We start from the raw sequence: 25,314 nt of genomic DNA, 5'->3' as shown, positions 1-25,314 counted from the left end.
ACCTTTTTTAGATTTTGGCGATTGGGGTGTTTGTTTAGATTGTATTAAAGGAAAATAAACTAAGCACATATCAAAGAACTCAGTCACAAGAAGTAGCAAACTTCTTGAATTAGTACACACATATATTTGTGGTCCTTTTGATGTTCCATCTTGGGGTGGTAAAAAGTATTTCACCACTTTTATAGACGATTACTCATGTTATTGTTACCTATATCTGTTGCATGAAAAATCTCAATCATTGGATGTCCTAAAGGTATTCATTGACGAGGTTGAAAGGTAACTTGAAAAGAAAGTTAAGGTTGTGAATTCTGATAGAGGTGGTGAATATTATGGAAAGCATAATGAGAATGGACAACGTCTAGGACTATTTACAAAGTTTCTCGAAAGTCGAGGCATATGTGCTCAATACATTATGCCTTATACACCATAACAAAATAGTGTTGCTAAAATGCGGAATCGTACACTAATAAAAATGGTTAGGTCAATATTGAGTCATTATGATGTACTTTTATCGTTGTGGATGTAGCATTAAGGACCACGACGTATCTGCTAAATAGGGTCCCTAGTAAGGTAGTTCCAAACACTCCCTATGAGTTATGTACTGGTAGTAAAATCCATAAAGAAATAAAGTGCTTCTTTTGTAAGAAGAATAAGTACTATAAGAAGGATTGTCCTACAAGGATGAAATGCTTCAAAAAAAAGGTAAACATTTTGTTTCCATTATAGATGAATAGTTTCTTACCGAGGTTCCTAATAATACTTGGTGGTTAGATTCTGGTGCAACAACTCATGTGTCACATATTGTGCATGAATTCCTTTCAATTTGAACCCAAAAAACTGATAAGTTTATTTACATAGGGAACAAAATGAAGGCACAACTTCATGGATTGGGACATACAGATTGATCCTAGATAGTGGAAACTATTTAGATCTAGAAAAGTGTCTTTATGTTCTTGAATGTTCCAAGAACTTGGTTTATGTTGGTAGGTTGGGTTGTATAGGTTTTAATTTTAAGATTGGGCATTCTAGTTTTAATTTGTATAAGCATTCGTACTATGTCGGTTCTGGTACATTAACGAATTGTTTATATTGCTTCAATCTTGATTTTAAATTTAAGGAATCTCTATTTAATGTTGAACATGATGTTGGTAGGAAGCTTAAAGATTTTGATAAGAATTCTGCTTACTTGTGGCATCAAAGATTAGGCTATATATCCAAAGAAAGGATAATGAGGTTATTGAAAAGTGAGATTTTACCTTTTTTAGATTTTGGCGATTGGGGTGTTTGTTTAGATTGTATTAAAGGAAAATAAACTAAGCACATATCAAAGAACTCAGTCACAAGAAGTAGCAAACTTCTTGAATTAGTACACACATATATTTGTGGTCCTTTTGATGTTCCATCTTGGGGTGGTAAAAAGTATTTCACCACTTTTATAGACGATTACTCATGTTATTGTTACCTATATCTGTTGCATGAAAAATCTCAATCATTGGATGTCCTAAAGGTATTCATTGACGAGGTTGAAAGGTAACTTGAAAAGAAAGTTAAGGTTGTGAATTCTGATAGAGGTGGTGAATATTATGGAAAGCATAATGAGAATGGACAACGTCTAGGACTATTTACAAAGTTTCTCGAAAGTCGAGGCATATGTGCTCAATACATTATGCCTTATACACCATAACAAAATAGTGTTGCTAAAATGCGGAATCGTACACTAATAAAAATGGTTAGGTCAATATTGAGTCATTATGATGTACTTTTATCGTTGTGGATGTAGCATTAAGGACCACGACGTATCTGCTAAATAGGGTCCCTAGTAAGGTAGTTCCAAACACTCCCTATGAGTTATGTACTGGTAGGAAACCTAGTTTAAGACATCTCCATGTTTGAGATTGTCCAACATAATTAAAGGTGTACAACCCACATGAAAAGAAACTTGATGCAAGAACCATGATTGGTTTCTTTATTGGCTATCCGGGAAAGTCCCACTTGGGCTTCATATTTTCCCTGAAAAAATTATATCACATATTCTTTAGGTGCACATCTGTATGCTATTTATATTTAGACTTCTCCTTAATACAATCTGGTCTATCTCATATATCAACTAGGGAACTACCGCGACCTTCATCACATTTAAGCGTGACTCAACCACGATGATCACCATACTAATATACTAAATAACATAGATCAAATATGGATGAGTGACATGGAAATTTCATGCAATGTGATCTCAAACATGTCTATTTCCAACTGGTCATTCTTTATTCCTGGTGAGATCAATCCAAAGTCTTTAATTGCAACATAATAGTTACAATACACAAGTTCAAAACAGAATAAACCATCAACTTTATTATGCATAAAAACTATATAAAATCCAAAGTAAATCATAAAACATATAGACTCCCGCTAAAGTAAGGTATCCTAAAGAACAACATCCATATGAAAAACATGTTCATGAAAGACTTTAGGTACCAAACCCTTAGTCAGTGGATCAGCTATCATAAAATTTGTCCCTACATGTTCTATGGAAATATGTTCATTCTGAACACTTTCTTTAACAACCATAAACTTGATGTCAATGAATTTTGACATTTTAGAACTCCTATTATTGTTGGAGTAAAGAACCGCGAACTTACTGTCACAATAAATTCTCAGTGGTCTTTCAATAGCATCAACCACACATAAGCCGCTGACAAAATTTCGCAACCATATGCCATAGTCTGATGTTTAAAAACAAGCCATGAACTCTGCAATCATGGTTGAAGGAGCTATGAGCGTTTATTGTGCAGACTTCCAAGAGATAGCACCTCCAGCCAATATAATCACATATCCAAAGGTGGAGTGTCTACTGTCTAGACATCGAGCAAAATTGGAGTCAAAGTACCCAATTATCTCTAATTTCTCAGACCTGTGATAAGTGAGCATGTACTCCTTTGTTCTCTTCAAGTAACGCATAATACGTTTGACTGTCTTCTAATGATGCATTCGAGGATTACTCAAATATCTTCCAAAAACTCCCATGACAAACACTATGTCAGGATGTGTGCAAACATGAACATACATTAGACTTCCTAATGATATGCATAATAAATCTTTTGCATCTCGCATTGTTCAAGATCATTTTTTCGGCATTGTTCGAGATGCAAAAAGGGTATCCTCTGGTTTACTATTTTTCATGCCAAATCTATCTAGGACTTTATCAATATAGCTTTCTTGTGACAACCTTAGGATACCTTGAGAGTGATATCTTAGAATCTGAATACCTAACATAAAAGAAGCTTCCCCAAGATCTTTAATTTCAAAAAAAATCGTTTGAAATCTCTTGGTCTCATGCAATGGTCTCATATCTCTGTTAGCAAGCAATATATCATCAACACATAATACCAGGAATATAAATTTACTCCTACTGAACTAGTGGTACACACAATCATCAACAATATTTGCCTCAAAACTATACGAGGTAATTACATGATCAAACTTATGATTCCATTGACGATAAGCTTGTTTAAGGTCATAGATGAATTTATTTAATTTGCATACAATTGACTTTGTGTTTAGCCTTTAGAAACTATACGAAATTCATATCTATCAATATTACCCTTCAAATCTCTCTTGGTTTTAAATATCCATTTACAACCAATAGGTTTCACACCTTTAAGTAATTCAACAAGATCCCAAATGACATTATCATGCGTAGATTTCATCTCATCCTTCATGGAATCAATCCACTTTTGAGAGTTAGAAATTTTCATGGCTTGATAGAAGTTCAATAGATCATCCTTTATTAACCCGATGTCATCCTCATGTTCTTAAAGAAATACAATATAATCATTAGGAATTGCACTTCTCATCTCTCTCTTGGATCTCCTTAATGGCACTTCTACTTCTTGAGGTTGTTGAATTTGTTCTATAGGTACTTGAGGGAGAACCTCATTGTTGTCTTGTTCTGGAATATTGTTAGGAACAACCTTCTATTATTGTAGTTGTCCCTTAAATAGTAATAGGCACACAAACTTGTTCACCATCAGTGATAGGTTCTTCCTTAAAGATAATATTACTTATGTTTCTTCCTTCCCAAAATCAACGTCCTCAAGAAATCTTGCATTTCCCGGCTCAAAAAAAGTCTTGAAGTATGATCATAAAATTTATAGCTCCGGAAGCATTCATGATAGCCAACAAAATACCAGCTAATTGTTCCTAAGTCTAGTTTCTATTCATGCGACCTATATAGTCGCACCTCAATTGGACAACCACAAATGTGCAAGTGTGTTAAGCTTGATCTTTTATTAGTCCAAAGCTCATATGAGGTTGTTTTGATTGTTTTACTTGACACTCTATTAAGGATGTAAACTGCAGTCTTTAAAGCTTCCCCCCAAAGTGACTCTAGTAAGGAAGAATAAATGATCATACTTCTCACCATATGCTTAAGAGTTCGATTTCGTTGCTCAATAACACCATTCATGCTAGGTTTGCCAAACATAGTGTATTGCGAAACAATTCCATATTCTCTAAGGAAAAACGCAAATGTTCCTGGATGCTGTTCTCCTAATCCATCATATATGCCATGGTATGCACCACCACGGTCAGATTTCAAAGCCTTAATTTTCTTTCTAAGTTGAAGTTCAACTTCAGCCTTAAAAGGCTTGAAAACATCCAAGGATTGTGACTTCTTATGTATAAGATATAGGTAGTCGTACCTAGAGTAATTGTCTATGAACGTAATAAAATAATGTTGTCCATTCCAACAAAGCCATAAGGGAAAGGACCACATATATCCATATATATTAGTTCTAAGATATCATTAGCTCTTTCGGCACCTAATTTCCTTTTGTTTGTCTATTTTCCCTCTATGCATTTAACACAAACTTCAAAGTCTCATAAATCTAAAGGGTCAAGAATTTCATCTGACACAAGTCTTTGTATTCTTTGTTTAGATATATGACCTAAGCACTTGTGTCATAAGATGATTGAATTCTCTTTTAATTTTCGTTTTGTACCACATGAATTTTTGGAGTATTTCATTATTGGAACTAGAAACATCAAGCATATACAAATTATCTATTAAAGAACCAGAACCAACAATGTTTGAATTTAGATAGAGACTAACTTTATTATTTCCAAAAGAACAAGAAAAACCAAATTTGTCCAAGCTAAAAATACTAATTAAATTCCGCCTAAAAGACGGTACAACAAATGTCTTAAATAAATTCAAATGAAAACCAATTCTTAAACATAATCTAAATGTTCTAATAGCCTCAACTACAATCCTTTTGCCATTACCCATAAAGATGAATGTTTCATCATCACTTGACTATCGGCTCCACAGGTAACTCTACATAGTACTACTTATGTGAGTAGTAATGCCAGAATCCACCCTTCTTAACACGCAATGAGGCATATTTAGGATACTCTTTCTTCATGTGTCATTGCTTCTTACAAAAGTAGTAGGTAAATTTCTCACCACTGTTCAGTTTCTTTTATTGAGAAGGCCCTCTCATAGCATCCTTATATCTCTTTATTTTTTTACATTGAGGGGTCATAGCTAAGTGAGCACTTTTAGTCTTATCTTTCTATAGCCTGTTTTCCTCTTACACACAGTGAGTTATAAACTCGTTGAGGGACCATTTGTCCGTCTGAGTGTTATAACTCACTTTGAATTGCCCAAAGTGTGTAGGAAGCAAAATCAAAACCAAGTGCACGAGCAAGTCATCACCAAGCTCTAACTTAAGTGACTTGAGTTTTGATGCGAGATTAAATATCTCCATAATATACCCCCTTATGTTCCATTTTCCGTTATACTTCATGGAGATGAGTTTAGCCAAAAGGCTACTTGACTCTGCATTTTCATTTTTGGCAAATAAATGTTCTATTTCTTCAAGGAACTTCTTTACACTTTGACCCTCAGAAATAGAGCCCTGAAATGCATCTGCAATAGAGTGTTTCGTTATCATTAGATATATTCAGTTAGAACGTTCTCACTTCTCAATTTTAACCTCATCGAGGTTTTCCCCAGTAGAAATAGATTTCTCCATACAAAGTGACAAATCTAAATCCATACAACCAAAAATAATTTCTACGGCTTCCTTGCAGACCTTAAAGTTTGTCTCGTTTAGTAATGAGATGATATTAATTTGAGCAGAAATATTTTCAACACGCATAAAAGATACTGAATGTACAGAACAAAGAATTAATAACATGTTCACATTAAAACAAACAAGTCATGTATTATATATAAAACAAGATATGTTTACATAATAGAACCATAACAAGATATCTATCACAACATCAATTTTTAGTCTTTGGACTGAGAAATTAATTTGTAAGTGGTACTCTTAATGTAATTGAAATGACAAATAGTTAAAGGATGCCATCATGATTGACCTACTTAGTTTTGATGAAGACAAAGAGTTAAATGGAAGCTTGAAGACTTGGGCATCACAACAAACAAGATAACGAAAACTCAAGGTCAATGTCGTAGAACTTAGGATTGCTTTTATATGCTAGAGTTCTAAGATGTCTGCCTAGTATTGAGTTTAAGTTAGGTAAACCCAATATGGAAGTCTCACATAAAGTCTAAAATGAAAATCATATAGGTTGAGGCATCACATCTAAATATATATATGATAAGTAAGATTCATGTATTTGCATTAGGCATACATGGTTTTGTGCATAAAGGAATCAACCATTTCAATAATCATGAGTTGCATGCTCTTTCATCATACATAGAGTTTACCATACATTTAGGAAAAACCATTTTTCATACATATTAATCGATTAAATCTTGTTGAAATCCGTTAATCGATTAAGGAAAGGTGTAATCGATTAAAAGGAGTTACAGTAGCTAACCTCCCAAGATTTCTGGCTTATTAATCAATTAATAAGCTTAATAATCGATTAAGCTATAAATTAAAAATTGTTTTCAAGAAACACGTTAATTGATTAACATACTATATAATCGATTCATATTAGTTAAAATCAGTTATGAACAAAACCTGTTATTTTAAACAGAACAACCAGTTTTACAGAAAACAGATTTCGAACTTTCAATTCAGAGAGAGAGAAAAACTCAAGATTCTTAGAGCTTAATTTTCAAGGCTATCTTGTTGATCTTTGAGAAGTTTTTCTTGCATTCTTTTAAAAGAAATAAAAGAGAGAGAAAAGAGAGAAAGCATTTTCCAATGTGCTGAACATTTTCATTCAAATGAAAAAAAAACCTTGCATAATCTTCACACTTAGTGTTAATGTCAAGGGTTGTAGAGCCGAATTCAGAGTCTTTATTCGCACAATTTGGTGTGTAAAGTAACTTAGTGAATTTTCTGTTATTCAAGGATAATTCTCGTGGTGTGTTGGTATCACCACAAGTAGAGAATTGGTTGTCTTCACAAGGCAGTAAGTCTTGAATCGAGCGGTAGTTTCGGCTGGAGCCAGTTTCACGAATGGTGTGGTATCCTAGTAGGCATAGATAGTGGTCAAACCGAGCATGTAGGCTTAACGGGTTCAAAAAGGAAGTTCTTGCTAGGGTTATTGGAAGTGTGATTGTAATTGAACATACATTTCTAATAGTGAAGAAAAATCTCTCAGATCAACCGAGAGGCCTGAATGTAGTTTGCAAGTGGACCCGCGAACGAACCAGGATAAAAATCTTTGAGCACCTTTCTCTTTCCCTATCCCTTTACGATTCTGTCTTTACATGTTTTCTGTGTTTAATTACATTATGTGATTAGTGCTTACTGCTGTTAACCTATGAATAATCACGAATGAATTTAGGATAGTAAAGATCAGAAATCGTCATTGTTTTCATCGCAAGAAAAGTTTATTTTTCAAAGAATCATCAATCAGTATAATTGATTAACGAGATAACTATAAGCGATTAAATTAACTGTCATTAATCGATTAACTCTGTTGATAGTCGATTAACTGCACCAGCTTTGTATTCTGCGCATAAATCAGAAAAACGAGATTAGTGATTCGCTACACCTATTCACCCCCTCTAGGTGTGTTTTACCTTACTGGTATCCAACAGTAATGATCAAATATTTATAATTTTACATACTTACCATCATAGGTATGTTATTATTTAGCCAAATTGTTTCTTCCTTTGGGCCGAACACAATTCACATAAATTATCTCATACTCATGTGTAATTTTAATTAATTTCCACACTAGAGATTACTTTGGGAACATATTGCATCAATTAATTCAAAAATAATTATGAAACAAAAGGAAAATAATATTGGAATTATAACCTTTAGATTTGATATCCTTTATAATTAATAAATATAATCTCACAATATAATTCCAAATCCAAAGATATATTACAACGCATAAAAAAGATGCAATCTTAATCAATGCAAAGTATTATTGAAATTCCAAATCAAATATGATCATGCATATTTTAAAATAATAAAGTATAACTTATATATATATTTGATCAGACCATGATAATATGTGTAACATATATATTCAGATCAAACATAATACCCAATTACATAAATTTGAAAGAAGGAAGACACTTGATAAAAAAAGTTTAACATAATGAAACATAAGAGTGAAGGCATTGAAACTTGAGGCAATGTATATACATGGAAAATTGAGAGAGTGAATTCAATAAAACATGAGTGGCAAATAGTGAGTGCAACGGGTGGTGCACTAAGCGCAAACAAGACAGTGGGTAATCAAGAATCAGACCCTTTATATGTGCTAAGTGCGGATTTGGAACTTAGTAAAGCAAGCGGTGCACTCACCGAACTAGAGCCACTGGGCGCAGGGGTCTTCACGCTTAACGCATATGGTGGCACTAAGTGTATATGAAACAGTGACAATTCAAATGACTACTAGACCAACATATTGTTTGTAACAAATGACCAATTTAAATAATTAATAGATGTGGTGAGACTTATCTAAGGTACATTTTTTAAGACATTCCAACTCAATGATCTAAATGGATTCCTCTGGCTGAATGGTACACAAATTTTCAAACTACAATTCACTCAACCACATAAGACATTGTGTATGGCCAGCCACCAACAGCATATTTACCTTAGTGATGTATGTAGGACCAGTCAGATGTATTTGTAACTTTCCCTTTTGCGAAGTTCCCTTTTCTCTCAATAATATTGTCTAAGAACTCTTTCTTCCAAAGTATTCCCTGTTTTCTCATAAGTTCTTCGAATTCCTAGACATACAGATTTTCCATAACAGTGAGACCAACCTAATCCATCTAAGTTCACATAGCATCCCCTTTGTGAGGTCATAACAGTGTAACATGTAGATGCTACTATAGACCAAATACTAAAGTATTTCACTCTCAGTTAAGAATTTGATATCCACATGTTTTTTTGCTTATCTAGTGTTACTAATCTGTGTTGTCTACTTCGATTCATCTTGTATCTGTTGAAAGCGTTGGTGCTTATATTTTTTACACCATGCCATAACAACATTTGGGGCCCTAATTTAATAACTCTGAAGCTTGTATATTAAAGTTTGAATAACAGTGATGGCTTAAAAGATATTGTGATAATGAAATAAAGATGATTATCTATTATATATCAAAATAATTTAATTAAATATATTTTAAAATAAAAGAAATGTCATTTGCGTTAAAACGTAAAATACATTTTCTTTTTAGGTAAATTATTGTTACTTATTAATTGGTATTCAACAGTCTCATACTTTTATTATTCTAAATGTGTTCCTTATTTTAAACACTATTGACTATATGATAATATAAAATAATGATCACTTCGGTCAACAAAGTATTGAACTATATTTATTATTTGTAGATTAAAAATATTTAACAACACAACAAATTATAAAAAATGAAAACAATAAGATAAAGAGATAAAATTAGTTGTATAAGTATTTTATGCCCTCATTAATTATGAGTCATGCGTTATACATTTGCAGCGGTTGGCCCATTCTATTGGAAAGAGTATAAAATTTATACATTAGCAGTCTAAAAATTTATACATTGGCAGTCTAAAAATTTATACACATACACACTATTATCTACCCTCATTTGGATTACTTTTTTTAAAAAGTCAACAATAATTAAACATCAATAGTGGATGATACAATGACAGTATATAAATCTTATACACTGTCATTGCATACATCTATTTCTCTTAAGTTATTTATTCCTAATTTTGATAGGAGTTAACTTTCAATTCACCAACCAACCACACTTCAATAATCTTTATTATCACACATATCTGACATCCATGTTTTCTGGTATTTCATATTATTTTTGAAAAATAAATAATTTATAAGTCCGATACTTTTCGAATATTCTCCGATACTCTTCAAATATTTTCCACATACTCTCTGCTACTCTTAAAATGTTTTTCCGATACCTAATAGATATCTAGAATACCATAAAATAATATTTTAAAAGAGAGAAAAACATAACGCTGTCAATGAAGTAGAAGAGAGAAACATAATATACAATCTATTAAGTGAACTTGTAACAAGAGAAATAAAACAAAACACGCATATTGCATGGAAAATTAATAGAAAATGCATATATATAAATATATATAATGTTGATCATTAACTAAATGAGATTAATGATCTTATTATGACAATATAAATTTTATTTTATATTTAGTGATGTCTACAAAATATATTCCTTATTTGGAAATTCATAAAAATAATTATATGTTTATTATGTTTTAAGGATATTATGTACATATTTTATATGTATACCCCAAATATATCATATCCTACATTTCCAAGAAAATGCATATAAACATAACATATATGATATTTTCGTAATCTGTTACTAGGTAAACAAAAAAAATTATCGTCTCAATTATTATTAACCTATTACCTTAGTTCAATCAACAACCTGACTTTTAGTGATTGAAAATTGATAAGGACTAAAACAATGTTATAAAACTTGGCTCCGACCAGTCATTGGACTGACCAGTTTGATCAGTTCAACTGTGAACCAGACAACCAACCAATCCAAGCCTCTCATCTAACCAATGTTACATCAAAATCAAATTGACTTGATTCGAATAGATTGATTTAAGCCTAAAATTAATGACTCGGATGGTTAGATCACCTAAGTCAATTAAAAAGTATTTTTTTTATTAAAAATAACCAAAACAATGTCATTTTGTGATGAAAATACTTTTAATTTATTTATAATTATATTTGTCATTTTTATTAACTTATATTATAGCAAAACTTTCATTGTTTAATTAAAATTTTAAATTTATGTGCAACTTTGCTACAATTAAAGCATAATACATATATTGTTTGACGGCATTTTTAATTTATTTGTGACATTTTATAGTAGTAAAATAATCTTTGATTATTATTTAATTAGGTATATAATGTTTTTAAATTTGAAATATAAAAGTATTAAATAACACAAACTAATATTATGAATTTTTATAGTTTTCAATATACGTCGAGTCAATCGGTCAAACCATTAACCTACTGATCTAACCAGTGACTCATTAACTCAATGTCTTGACCGAGTCATTGACCGATCCGGTTTAATAATATTGGACTAAAGTATCTACTTTTTTTTTATGAAGTTTCGGTGACTTAAGTCTAAGATCCTTACAAATTACTCACCAACGAGTTCCACGTTCGCAGGGTAATTTGAACTAAAACTTTGTGGACTAAGTCGATTCTTTGTCAACTAGAGTAACTATGAGCAGATGGCTTCTCTGAATTTAACAACTATGAACTGGTGTTTCTTCAAATAAAACAAAATGCAATTTCCAAATCTTACTCTGCATAAGTACAACTTAAAAAGATTTCACCAAGTTATTATATTTCATGTAAACAATATGAATACTATGCACAACATCATCATAACATAAAAAAGAATACCATATAAAGATTAAGCTCGGATTTCTCACACTGTTTCATCAAATGTTCATCTTCTCTCCCTGCTCGCGAGCAATGGAAGCAGAGAGAACTCCAAGATCGCGATTTAAGACCGTCAATGCAGATTCACATTCCGATATTACTCTTGTAACAGAAGAAGGCTCCTCAGATGTCTCAGAAGATCCAAATGCAAGAGCTGCATGTGAGTCTCTAAGATTGCGTAGGTTACCCAAAAACTGTTGCAAATAAACAGATATAAATATAAACGATTCTATGTAGCCAATAAAAACGTAGCTGCATAATGCATTTTTTGGGTACATAATGCATTTTTTTGGGTACATAATACATTCAGTTTAATTGCTCAGATTCTTCACCTGAAATTGAGCAATATTTGATAAATAAATAAAAACAAATAGCAGCTGCTAATCAACTTTATTTTGGGATGGTAAGATCTGAGGCGCAACTTGTAAACACAACTATAAATCGACTCTATTAATAATTTTAAACAAGATATTAATATCCCAAATCCCAAAGTTTAGATATACATATATTGTATCTTCCCAACTAAGTAGAAGCCTCATGCACTGAGCCATCCTTTTTAGTGTTTTAAATTTCAGTTACATCATGTTTATCACAATTTTGGGAAAATGTGGCCAATGTGGTTGCCATGTTGTAGAGAGTCTCGAAACCACAATATTGTGGTCACAACTGGATTGCAGAGTGCAATTTAAGACATTGATTCTAAATTTCTAGTACTTTCTGGAACTTTAGGTAAAAGTATGATGAGGGTCAACCCTTTATATGGTTGATCAGGATAGTTGACCACGTAATAAAAGAGTAGGATCACGATTAAAGTCGCTCAAGTTTCCAAGCTTAAGATCAATTGGATCTTAAATTTCAAGTTCAATACAAATCTAGAAAGAAGCAAGTGGTATAAATATCATTTAGTAATAACCTTGGCATCAGATTGGTCATAGAAAATAGATGTTACAACTGGCATTCTCAAATCTCAGTTCAGTGAACTGGACCAACTTTTAATCAGCTTAAACTTTAAGATGAGATTTCCATATACTATGTCTCCCTTTTTTATCCCTTTCACAATTACATGCTCCTAGATGCATGCATAAACACATTTCACATTCTCATGGGTTGATTAGATTGGTCAATAAAAAAGGATGGAGAGAGGATAAAAATGAATTAATGCAGAATGAGAAAATTCATCTGAGTAGGGAATTACAATCAAACATGAGCAGATTAACATGCATTGAAATGAAATTATGTATAAGGATGATTAGCTTAGAGCAAAAAAACTGTTCTAATTTAGTGAATGGATGATTTTGCAACTAACCAGTAATAAATGAAGTTAAGATCCAGTCAAGCATCACTTATTTGTTTTAAATTTCTAACAGTATAAGCAATATCATAGGTTTTAAGAAATTTTTGCTAAACATGGGAAGGTTACCTTCAAAAGCATCTTGTAGGCCTCCAATAAACGATTAGCAGCTGGTCCAAACCCGTGAAGTTGCGGGACTTCCATCATATGTGTCCATGGCCGAATTTCCTACAGAAAAAGGAACCTTTTATGGGCTTTCCCCAGATGATAAATACATATGTAGGAGACATATCATGAGACCATTTTCTTGTCTTATCATGAGACCACTAAATCTGAAAGATTATAAATAACTCAAATGTCATATGATGACTTAAAATCGTCATGTCTTGCACCGTTCAGGTCCTTAAACTTCAGTAAGTTATCTATGGCAATGCTAGATCATGTAATATCATGCTTAGACGTGTAGATGAAAAGATACACCATTAGCTTCATTGTATCATTTAAGAATCTGTTTGTCCAAGCATCATGGACAATCCTCAGCACAATTTATGGTCAACCCCCGAAAACCAAATTTAGATGTGCTGATAATCGTGGAGGAAGGAAAGGAATATGGAATTCCTCATAATACTGGTGCAGGGGATAAGTATCAACACTTGTGACAGTTAGCACAATAAAAACCATTAAATTAAAAACATATTATTGCAATTATAGCTGGAAAATTTTACTTTTATGACCTCCTTTAATTCTTAGAGAGGGGTTTTGTTGCCTTTCACATTAAACTAGACAGCCATTAAAAGCAGACCATACTCTGATGGCACCATGTTTAGCAATCTACATACAAGCTGAGTTACCCAAGTTTATTATACAGACCAACTAAAACTATAAGTTTCAGCCTTTTCAGTACACTGACCAGATCACCATTGGTCCATATGTACCAGCTAATCTTGTGTGGCAGTTAAAAAATATTTGGGATGTTTAGAAGCATACAATGTCCCCACCAACTGAAACAAAAAATGTCACAAATTACCGAGCATGGTAGTTTAATTCATTGTGATCTTATATACAAAAATATTTATATGACTGGGTTCAAACAATAAAATAACAGAGGTTACAAAACACATTAGATCAAAGTCTGGTCAAACCTTGGTGTAAATCATATTGAATGTTCTAGCTGTTTCTAGGAAAGATTCCAAATGCCCCCGCAGTTGGGACTCCACCTCAGTATACTCCTCGTCTGGATTGTAAGCATGCTACAAAACAGGACAGGGTAGGAACAATATAAAGATAAGTACAATGATAATACTCAGAAACTTATTAACATGGAAGTCTCTTCATTACAAAATCAGAAATCAGGAAATAAGGATTTAAAAACATACAACCAAACCTTTATCCCACTAGGTGGGGTCGGCTAAGGATTTAAAAACATAAAAAATAAACAACACAAAAAATAATAGTAGAAAAATAAAATACAAAAGTGATTTTTTCCAGCCCAGCTTTTGGAAGATTGGTCTTTCTTTTTTAATATAGGCAAAGTTTTTTAAGGGAAGGAGAAAATGTGCAGCTCAGGGGTTTGTAACCTAGGTGCTCAAAAAATAAATGTGCATCAAGAAGTTAAGATTAGTCTAAAGACTTTCTGCCTACTTAATACTACACATGCAGTCATGCAGAGGATCACAACAGAGGGAAACCAAAATATAATCAGTTCTCAATGAGAAACTTAGTTCATGCTCTCATTAGTAAAGCACTTGAAAGGCATGAAAAAGAATGAAGAAGAAAAATAAATAAAGAAAGTCAAAGAAGATACAGATATTTCCGAAATTAAAATCTTCGAGAAAATATTTCAAGCTGTGAGTTATTTTCCAGCAGTTGATACAGATATCATATGGCTATTAGAAGGGAAGAAGTGGGTTAAGATGTCCAGTAAACCTTGGATGCCAAGTCATCGACTTTTTGTTGAAGGTTCAACAATATTTTTGATTGTTCAGAAAGCTTTGACTCCAGTTCAGAAACATCTGGCCTGAAAATAAAGTTTGATTAAGAAAACAGAACGTTGCTTCATCTCCTGATATAGAAAGTTATTAGCATTTAAAAATAAACATTTTCCATCTAATTAACTTTCAATTTTAAATCTATCTATATTGAATGAATAAACTTCAACAGCTAAATCCAAAGTATGAGCAGGACTTGTTAGTGCACTCCTTAAGACACGGAAACAATAATCATAAAGCGAAATAAAACTATTTACTTGTTTTAGATGTTTACTGCACAAATTTTCACCTCATATGCGGCATGATACCTGTTACTATAGGAATCAAACAAGTATCAGTTTCTATTCAGTTCGGTTTTATATCCGGTGGTGTATTTTAATGTTAATAGATAAAATATTTTCAATTGACAGAAACAGAGAGGAGGATCAGATATCTGTTGAATGTTTACTCCATTGCACATACATGTACAAAAAACATTGCTCTTCATGAGAACATGAGTGAACAAGAAGCAGAAGAGTAAAAGGCATATACTTCAGGTAGATAGAGCAACAGCACTATAGGATGTATAGAGAATTAAGAACAGAAACCTATTTGAGATTTTGAGCAGTATACAAGATGCATGAAATCTCATCAAGGATTATATAATTCAAAAATGCAGATTGGAGATTAATAAATTGGATTTAAACTTCAAGTAACAAGTTTCATAAATCTACAAAAACTTGAACTACTTTCATATTAGTTAGTTGGTCAAAATGTAAAATCAAAGCTAATTGATAATGAAATCAAATACTAAGTGGTTCACAAGTTTAAAAAAACTTAAGAAATAGAGGTGAAGGGAATAAAGGTTTAGATTCAAATACAAATTATTTCTGCATTAACTAATCCTTGTCCAAACTCCAAAGTTTGAACTAATTTTGACTTGAAAATTAACCACATGGAAATAGGTTTTCAAGATTTGAGTGGTTACCAAATACTAAAGACTAAAAGTAAATGCCACCATACTTAGTTATCTAAATTTTGAAAATTGACATACCCACTTCCCATTATCCCTCCCAGTTCAGTAAAACAAAGCCAAATTACTTCATATTTTGCCACATGCTATTTATAATGCAACACTTGTAACAATTAGAACACTTAACATAAGCTCTGTGCTCTAAATAAACAAAAATGTGCAAAACATGTGATGATATTCTATAAAATTGAAGGTTTACAGAAAAACTATGCCTGCCATCCCCCATTGAACATAAGATGACCAATTCCACAGTGAAATTTTCAACAGCATTTATCAGTTTACACTCTCTGTTCATATTTGTGGAGAATATAATTAGAAAATTCCAGTTTCCAGTGCATATACATGGTCTACAAATTCATTATTTTCTTGTTGGAGTGTTTCCCTAATGAGCTTGAAGCAACAGTTTACATGCACAATAAACCATGCCAACCCAGTACATGACATGTGCTGCACATATTACATGTTACATATGGTGGTAAGCCCAGAAACAAATGCAAGCCTATCACTATGAAATAATCGTATGTTGCACTAATAGTGATTAATGAATTATGAGGTAAAAATCCATAGAAAGAAGAAAAGGCAAGAAACTTTTACAATGGATATATGGACTGGATCTGAACATCAGCAGGAAACAATTTACATTCTTCAGAAAATATTTGAGCTTGTTTTTCTGCAATTGAATCTATCAATTGAATATCCTTGGCTACCTGCTCGTCAACACTACAGAAACCAGAATGCAAACAAAATTTGTCAATTCCATATCATCAAAACAATAATAAAAGAAAAAATAGGATCAACACTCAGAAATATATAAGACAGTGGACAACCTCCAATCTGGATTATCGGCATACATGGTTGCCTCCACCAGATCTACAATAAGCCGAAGCATTTCAGTGCGATCTTCATAGCTTCCATGTCCCTGTTACAAATTTGCATAACATTTACCAGCAGTCAGAGTAAGTGATAGCGAAAATGAATATGAACATTAGTATAATGCATAGAAAATTACATTTTATCATAAAACAAAAATGTCATTCTTTTTTATAAATTCAAAGGACACTTAACATTCTGTCCAAGAGAAAAATAATAATCTAGTAGCCAGCCCATAACCCTCCTTCTTTCTTAACATGCAAGAATTTTATCTCTTCCAATAAATCATAAAGTTCGGATTTGCTTTCAAGGAAATTTTTCAATGGGTTAGATATGAAATCATTGATGACACTTATTAGACACAATATATCTTCCATCCCTTTTAATGTATAATATCTCTCTCTCTCCCGCTCCCTCTCTCTCCCTTCACACCCTCCCCAGATTTATCTCTCTACTAGGTTCACAACAACAAAATCAAGCTCAAGCATAGTTACATACAAAACAATCCTTATCACTTCCAGATCAGACATTGCATGCAAACAAAAGAGAACTGAAACCAAAACATAACTCCAAAGGACAAAGCATAGAGAACTATATCAAACAACAATAAGTACAATGTTGTCCACAGTTAGAGCAAGACCATATGTCCAATTATCCATGTAAAATACTTGTCCACAAACATGTATCCTGTTGCTACTCTTCTAGGCTTCTTAGAGATACAAATTAGGTAATAATTAATACAAATCATGAAGATCACTAACTTGAATGGCTTCTGTATCAACAGTAGTCGTGATACCCAGAAATTTTGCAATCTCTGCCAAATCTGCAGATTATAAATCATAAGCAAAAGTATTAAATTACTAGAAGACACAATATAGGCTTGGTTATTGTTGTATTAGAAGACACAATAAAATGCAAGAGAAAAATTGTTTAAAAAAATAAGGAACATAACACAGACATGGTATTTATGATGTATGACAAAACATTGATACCGGGCAACTCACAAGTAAACAATCACTCAAATGAAGATACTAGAAGAGAATAAATAAATAAAACAGTTAAAAAACTGATGTCGAATGTTAGTAAATGTCGAATGATACTATGTTAATAAATTGGTTGAGTTTTGAATGACAAAGCTCATGTTCTGCATGAAACAACAGAAGTCATCTCTGTTCTAGGATATGAACGGGATAGTAATTGAAAGTTTGAAACATACAGAATTCAAACATGGTTGAATTCGAACAGAATCATATCAGAAACCAAACAGCACAAACTTGATCACACAGAAAAAACTGATTTTGTTCCTACTTCAAATGCAGAATTGCACACAAAGCACAAACTTGGCCGTACATGAATGCTTGTATACCAGCAATCAACTAGCCAAATAGGAATTTTAAAACATAGCGAGAATGAAAATGCTTACACTGAATCCGAGCTGTCTCCTCGTCACGATCAAGGACATCCCCTTGTAAGTTTTGTTGAGAAAAAGGTGACTTATCACCTAATAGCCTGTTGTAGGTATGAGTAACAGGTTATTTCTTGTTAACATAAACTCACACAACTATAGCTTAAAAGCTTAAGTAGTAATGCTGTACATAGTCTAAAAAAGACAACGTCAAACATTGTGGAAAAGGGTTTTTCAATGACCAAGGTAGCAGGTAGAAAATAGATAGAGCAGTGAAAAGTAGTATTATGGAAACTTGGAAAGGTTTTAATTTTCACAACATAGTAGAAATATTTGACAAATCACTTTTTTGTCAAATTTTATACCACCCATTTTTTCACCTGCCTAGTTTCAACACTGAAATGATTCTATGATAATATCCAGAATTTCCCAAAATTACCAATTAAATCAAAATTGTGAGGGCTTTCTAGGGTTTGGGTGTGGATGATGGGAGAGACTTATTGTGAGTTTAGAAAAAACGGTATTTTGGAATGTAAAAAAAAAAGCCACTCAATGCACTAGGTTTCACATAGTATGCCGAGAGCAGCTATAAGCAGCCTTATCCCACAAGTGGAGAGACTCTGTCTAGGATTTGGATGGGTGAGGGCAACCTTGTGAGATAACTCTGAAGTCTTTCATTTCTCTTCCTTTTCTTTCATAACCAAACTCGCAAAAGGAACCTTAATGAGGTAAATAAAATTACTCCAAAATTAATTTAGAATGTTATGAACTCCAGAAACACAGCAAACCCACATTGCCAAGGTTGTAAAAAGAAAAAGAAAATTACTGAAATCAAAAGAGATAAAAGAGAAAGAGGTACCGAAAGAAGAGCCAGTCCAAAAGTGCATAACGCTCCATGCCAGCAAATAGAAGGGATTGAGCAGGGGCATTGGCTCTTGGGTAATTAAGCATTGCCAATTTCTTTTGAATCTCTTCCATTTGCCTTGATGCCATCTTCTCTATCAATCTATCAAATATGAATCTATCTATCTCATCATTTTCCTCTTTTACTTTCTCTTTAGTTGTGAACAGAGACGGATCTTCTTTACGGGACTTCACCAAACTTTTTTTTAGATTTTAAAACACAGAGCAAAAATACTGACAGTGGTAGAGATAGGAAGTACCTATAATAATTATTCACAACTGTATTCATATATTCATAAAAAAAAATTCATAAATATTTTATATGTATTATAATTTTGTAATAATGTGATATTATGGATAATATATTTTATTGTTATTTTATAATCAAGTGAGTGATACACAAAATATTATATGAGAGCACATCTCTTGTTTTATACAATTCATTTTATGTACCACTATTTGTTATTGGTGAAATATATAGTTAAGATAAAAATTTAATAATTAAATATTTTTTCTAAACAATCACAAGTAGTGACACATTAAGTGATACATTCTTTTAGGACAAAAGATATTCTCTCATATTATATATATTTATTATTCATCTAAATACAAAAGGATTTAATATGTATACACTGACAGTGTAAGTGTTTTTTACACCGTCAGCAAATCATGGACCATTGACTTATTAATCATCATTGACTTTTAAACAAAAGTAATACAAAGCAATGGTGGATGATATGCTGACAGTGTAAAAAACTTTACACTCTCTGTGTACAAATTTTAAACTCAATACAAAATATATAAATATATAATTAAATATGAACTTGTTGGGAATATGTAAATATTAATTATTCGTACGAATATATGTAAATAGGTGTAATGAAAGACACTACTAAGTATTATTGACTATGCAGATATTTGTACATATTAATCGTTGTATCAAACTACATCGTCCAACATAAATGATATTTCTCATCTTTTTTATTATCTACTATTCATTTCCCTCCATCACGATAAGGGCTTTCATATATATATATATATATCAAGTAGTGTAATACAATATATATTGTCTTAATTTCATGCTTAACACAACAAGTCTTTTTTATTATCGAGTAACGAGCTTCACGTTCATTAAATTTCTTTCTCAAGTTGTAGATTGCGTGCTCTTTCTTCCTTACATTGTCCCAACATTGCTCTATTGAAGTCTTTACCACTGTTATATACAATATTAACTGGAGCCTTAGTGTAGTTAGTACTAAGACATGAGGATATGTCAAGTAAGCCTTTATGTTATCAAAATCTTCTTGGCATTCCTCATTCCATTTACTTACTCAATTGATGCTTTGCTTCTATAGCAGCTTGACATAAGCTCACATGTCCTCGTCAAATTAACAATGAACTTTGCAATATAATTGAGCCTCACGAGAAAACTTCTCATTTCCTGCTCGATCTTTGGAAACGACATTTCTTATATTACTTCCACCTTTTTCAGGACCACCTTTATGCATTCATTACTAATAATGAAACTCAACATATTTCAAGAGGAACCCCAAATGTGCATTTAGTATAACTCAACCTCATGAGATATTTTTCTGAGCCTTGTAAACAACTTTTATAAAACTATCACACGACTTTCACCTTGTTTAGATTTAAAAATTATATTACCCACATACACCTCAACCTCCTTATGCATCATTTCATGAAATAGGGCTACCATAGCACACTAATAATTTTCCCTAACATTCTTCAATTCAATGAACATATCTCTATAACAAAACATGCATGAAGGAGTGATGAATGTGATGTTTACTTTGTCATTAATACCCATTCAAATTTGATGGTATTATGTGTATACATCCATGAAGGAGAATAAATGACTTTTGGTTACATTGTTAATTAAAACATTAATGTGGGGATAGGGAAAACCATCTTTTGGGCTTACTTGTTCAAATCATTGTAGTTCATGCATATTCTCATATTCTCCTTTCTTAGGCATTAACACTACCATGTTCGAGTGTCAGAAATTTCAAATATAGAAATATAAAATCAATGCGCCATCATTCCCATTGCACAATTTGGTAGCCTTGTGGACTTTCTCCATGTAGAAAATCGGTGTAGTGGGCCCATCAATCCAAAAGTGTATATGGACATTGTTTCATTTGGTGGTGATTCATTATTTTACTAAATGGGTGAAACTTCTTCATATGCAAGTATTACCTAGAGAGTGTTCATCAAATTCCTTCATAGAGAGATTATTTATAGACATGGAATTCGAGAAAGGATAATCACATATAATGCCTCTTATCTCAATGATGCTAATGTGGAAGAATCGTGTGACGCTTTCAAGATCTAACATCATAATTGTACTCTTTACATGCCCATTGAAGTAAAAATTTGCTAATTGAGAATATTGATGGAGATAAAGTTAGAAGAATTTGAATGGGTAAAGGTCATATATGCATATTTGAGTATGGTTGAAGAGAAGCGACTAGCACCCATATGCCACAAGCAATTGTATTAGGGCAAGATGACTAGAGCCTTTAACAAGAAAGGTTGCCCCAAAGAATTTAAAGTAGGTGATCTAGTACATAAAATGATCTTCTGAACCATGAGGATGCCCGAAGGAAGTGGGCCACAAAATATGAAGGTCATTATATTTTCAATAATATTTTCTCAAGAGGAGCTTTACACTTGTAAGACATGGATGGCAAAAAAACCTTAAGACCCATGAACACAAACACAATCACGAGGTTCTATGCCTAGGTGTGGAAAAAACTCATTAGGATAAAAACCCAAAGAATATCCTAAGCAAAATTTAGGGTAAAAATGAAAAAAACTCGTTAGGTTGAAAACTTGTAATGGATGCTTAAGAAAAAGTTAGGATAAAAAGAAAAAGTATGTTAGACTAAATATCTAAAAGGGTAGCTAAAGAAAAGTTAGGGTATAAAAATTATGTTAGGTTGAAAACTTGAAAGAGTGATGTAAGTAAAAGTAAAGATAAATAAACTATCAAGGTCTTGAATATTCCCCCTCGCTAGGGCAATTTTATTACATGCACTTGTTTATATGTCGTATTCCATCTCGAAGCTAGAAGGAAGAAACTACACGGGCTGCAACTACACTATCAAATTCCATAAATTAATTAAGTAATTAAAAACACTTAATTTCATTTATTCATTAGTGGAAACATTTTTTATATAAATTCAACTTTTATTAATACTTGAGAAATAAAAATGAAAAAAATGGGATTATTTTACCTGTAGAGTCTCATTTGCAGCATCATTTACACCATCATCTGCAAGCTCAGAGGGCTTCCTTTTTGCATTGCTTTAGTGTGCCTTTCAGAATTAAAAGCAAATAAATCAAATTCTTTTAGTACAACTTTTGTAGACCAAAATTTCAGGTTAATAGTGGTTTTAGTTTTATATCTTGGTATTGTAATATCAAGTGTGACAATGTTGTCATCCCCTCGCCTAATCCAATGCTTTTTACCCTATTACAACCTTGCCAAAGAATCTTACATGATTTGTAATGTGATTTCTTCAATCTCATAGGGATTGCTCATGTTAGGCCAATATTTACTAATTTCCTCATGTCATTATTTGGTTATCCTTTGTTTAAATAAGCCATACTTGTATCCAATCTATAACCCAATGTTGGATAGTTCTAGGTTGCCAAAGAGTCCAAGAAACATGAAGCAATACCCTAATTTCCAAGTGCAATCTTCTAATCTATACCCGAGCTTGATCCAAGCCTTTAACATTTAGCTTCTCATAAGTAGCATTCCAATTTATAATGATAGCATCACCAATATTTTGTGCAGTTGCGAAGAAAGTGGAAGCTCAAACTTCACTCGAGAAAACATTAGAGTGAACTGTACATGGTATTTAATACTTGAGGCAATTGATGTAGCACCTAAAGTAACGAAGCCGAGAGAAAGGTTATTGATTTCCTTCATGGATTTTTTTCCTACCAACTTCAACACCATAATCTCAAGGTACCATAGATTGAATGAAGCAGCGTCAACCTGAACGATTGCTCCCTTGACCAGGGTCTAAGGTTAAAAAAGCTCATTATTAGAGGTGTTGTAAACGCCATCGAGCGGACACTTGACACCATGAGCTAAGTGAAAATACCATATAAGTGGACTTGACACCACATCTTGATCCAAAATTTTAAGGTATTAAGTCAATAGGTCCTTTCACTTCTAGCATCCTTCAATTATGTGGCATTTTCAAATTTCCAAAACACAAAAAAAAAAAACTACAACAAAACATTACAAGTATACGTTATAATGAAATAAATAATAAAAGATTAGTAAAACTAGGCTTCCTCCAAGAAAGAGCTTCTTTAATGACATTACCTTGATGGATCATGTGACCTCAAGGATCACAAAGTTGGATTATCTCGAGGACCATAATGTTTGGCTGTATATACGGTTTTAGTAAGATATCCAACTATTTTAAATATGAGTGAATAAGGGCTCTCTTCTCATTTTATTTTCGATTCTTTGGCTCCAAATTATGACTCATACTTTCTTTATTTTTTCTTTTCTTCTTTTTTCATTAACTACCACTAACTTATTCTTTCTATTATTTACACGTTTACTCTTATTTTTTTCAACTCCTCTCGTTATCACTTTCTTTCTCAAAAACAACAATTCTATTATATTCCAACCTCAACAATATCATTACCTATCAGATCACTAATTATTATTGTGATGGAGTTGCATTTCTCTTTATAATTGGGTTCAATGTTGGCATTGCTTGCTGCTTTTTGATTTTCTGCTTGTTTCTCGACAAATCGACCAACTTGAATCTCCAAATTCTTTATGGAAGCCTCAATATGCTTTTGATTTAACATTGATACTTGCATAAATTGAGTTAATGTGTTATCTAATCTTGGAGTGCTAGTATGTGGTGGTGATTCATATTGCTGATATGGTGAAGACATGGTGGAAGGACATGCATCTTGTTCCTAAACTTGACAATAGTTAAGATTATTCATTTTGAAATTTTGAAGATCGATGATTGGTGTGGTGATTTTCATAATGCATTCCACAAGTTGTGGCTTGGTGGTTTCCGATTGTAGTTTCTAGCATTTCTATAAGTTTTTATGGGAGGTTAGCTTTTTGCCTTACTAATTCGTCAATCTATTGGGTCGGTAAGATGTTTTGCGCTAGAATTGCATTTTGTGCATCCAACTCTAGAATTCCCCTGTTGGGTTGATTATATTTGAAGTGATGACCTTGTTGATTGCTAGTAGCTCTAGCTTCTATGATCTCAATTGATTCCTCAAATCCTTTTGTGTTTAGGGAACCACCCGTAGTTGCATCCAATAATAAATTCGATTGTTGTTGAAGCTTGTATGTTCATCAAACCCATTGTTGAGACATATTCTTAATAAAGATTTGAATTTCTATCATGCCTCACGTAGAGTTTCATTTATTATTTGAGAGAAATGAAAGATTGCTAATGTAGCCTATATGAATTTGGAACGTGAGACGTTCATAAAATTCTCCTCTAACTAGTTTCAATTAGTCCTTACTTGCAATGGTTGGTCCAATAACCACTTCTTGGCTTTCCCAATCAAGGAGAATGAAAAGTAGAAAATTGTTGAATAACAAGGACTTACGGTCACCTAGAGGGGGGGTGATAAATAGGTGTAGCAGTATACTATAGTCGCTTTTTCGATTCAAGGAGATATTTAGAAAACTACCATTTCAATCGATTATAAAGACCCTTAGTCGATTAATGATAACACGGTTTATTAAATATTGGCTTAAAAGAAAACGAGAATGATGTGGCAAAAGAAGTGGCTATGGTGAAACCTTCTTGTGGCCAAGTAAAATGAGTGGCTATAGTGGAACCTTTTTTGTAGCCAATGAGAAGAAGAGGTTGTGGTGAAACATCTTTGTTTTTGGCCATACAATCCTCAAGGCTTTGGCTATAAATAG

At 32.6% G+C, this 25,314-nt stretch overlaps 1 protein-coding gene across 1 annotated transcript; it reads right to left on the bottom strand.

Annotated features, from left to right (window-relative positions):
- On the bottom strand, positions 11,721–19,601 carry LOC109359059 (AUGMIN subunit 7). Its single transcript, XM_019603571.1, has 9 exons — positions 19,315–19,601; positions 18,474–18,559; positions 17,812–17,873; positions 17,008–17,099; positions 16,775–16,900; positions 15,107–15,197; positions 14,323–14,430; positions 13,310–13,408; positions 11,721–12,083 (listed from the first exon to the last, which is right to left on the bottom strand). The coding sequence occupies exons 1-9, from the start codon at positions 19,446–19,448 to the stop codon at positions 11,889–11,891; spliced, it is 993 nt and encodes a 330-aa protein (XP_019459116.1). The 5' UTR covers positions 19,449–19,601; the 3' UTR covers positions 11,721–11,888.

Source organism: Lupinus angustifolius, chromosome LG11 (genome assembly GCF_001865875.1).
Source record: "Lupinus angustifolius cultivar Tanjil chromosome LG11, LupAngTanjil_v1.0, whole genome shotgun sequence".
In the NCBI taxonomy this organism is placed as follows: domain Eukaryota; kingdom Viridiplantae; phylum Streptophyta; class Magnoliopsida; order Fabales; family Fabaceae; genus Lupinus; species Lupinus angustifolius.
This window is presented reverse-complemented; position numbering and strand designations above follow the sequence as displayed.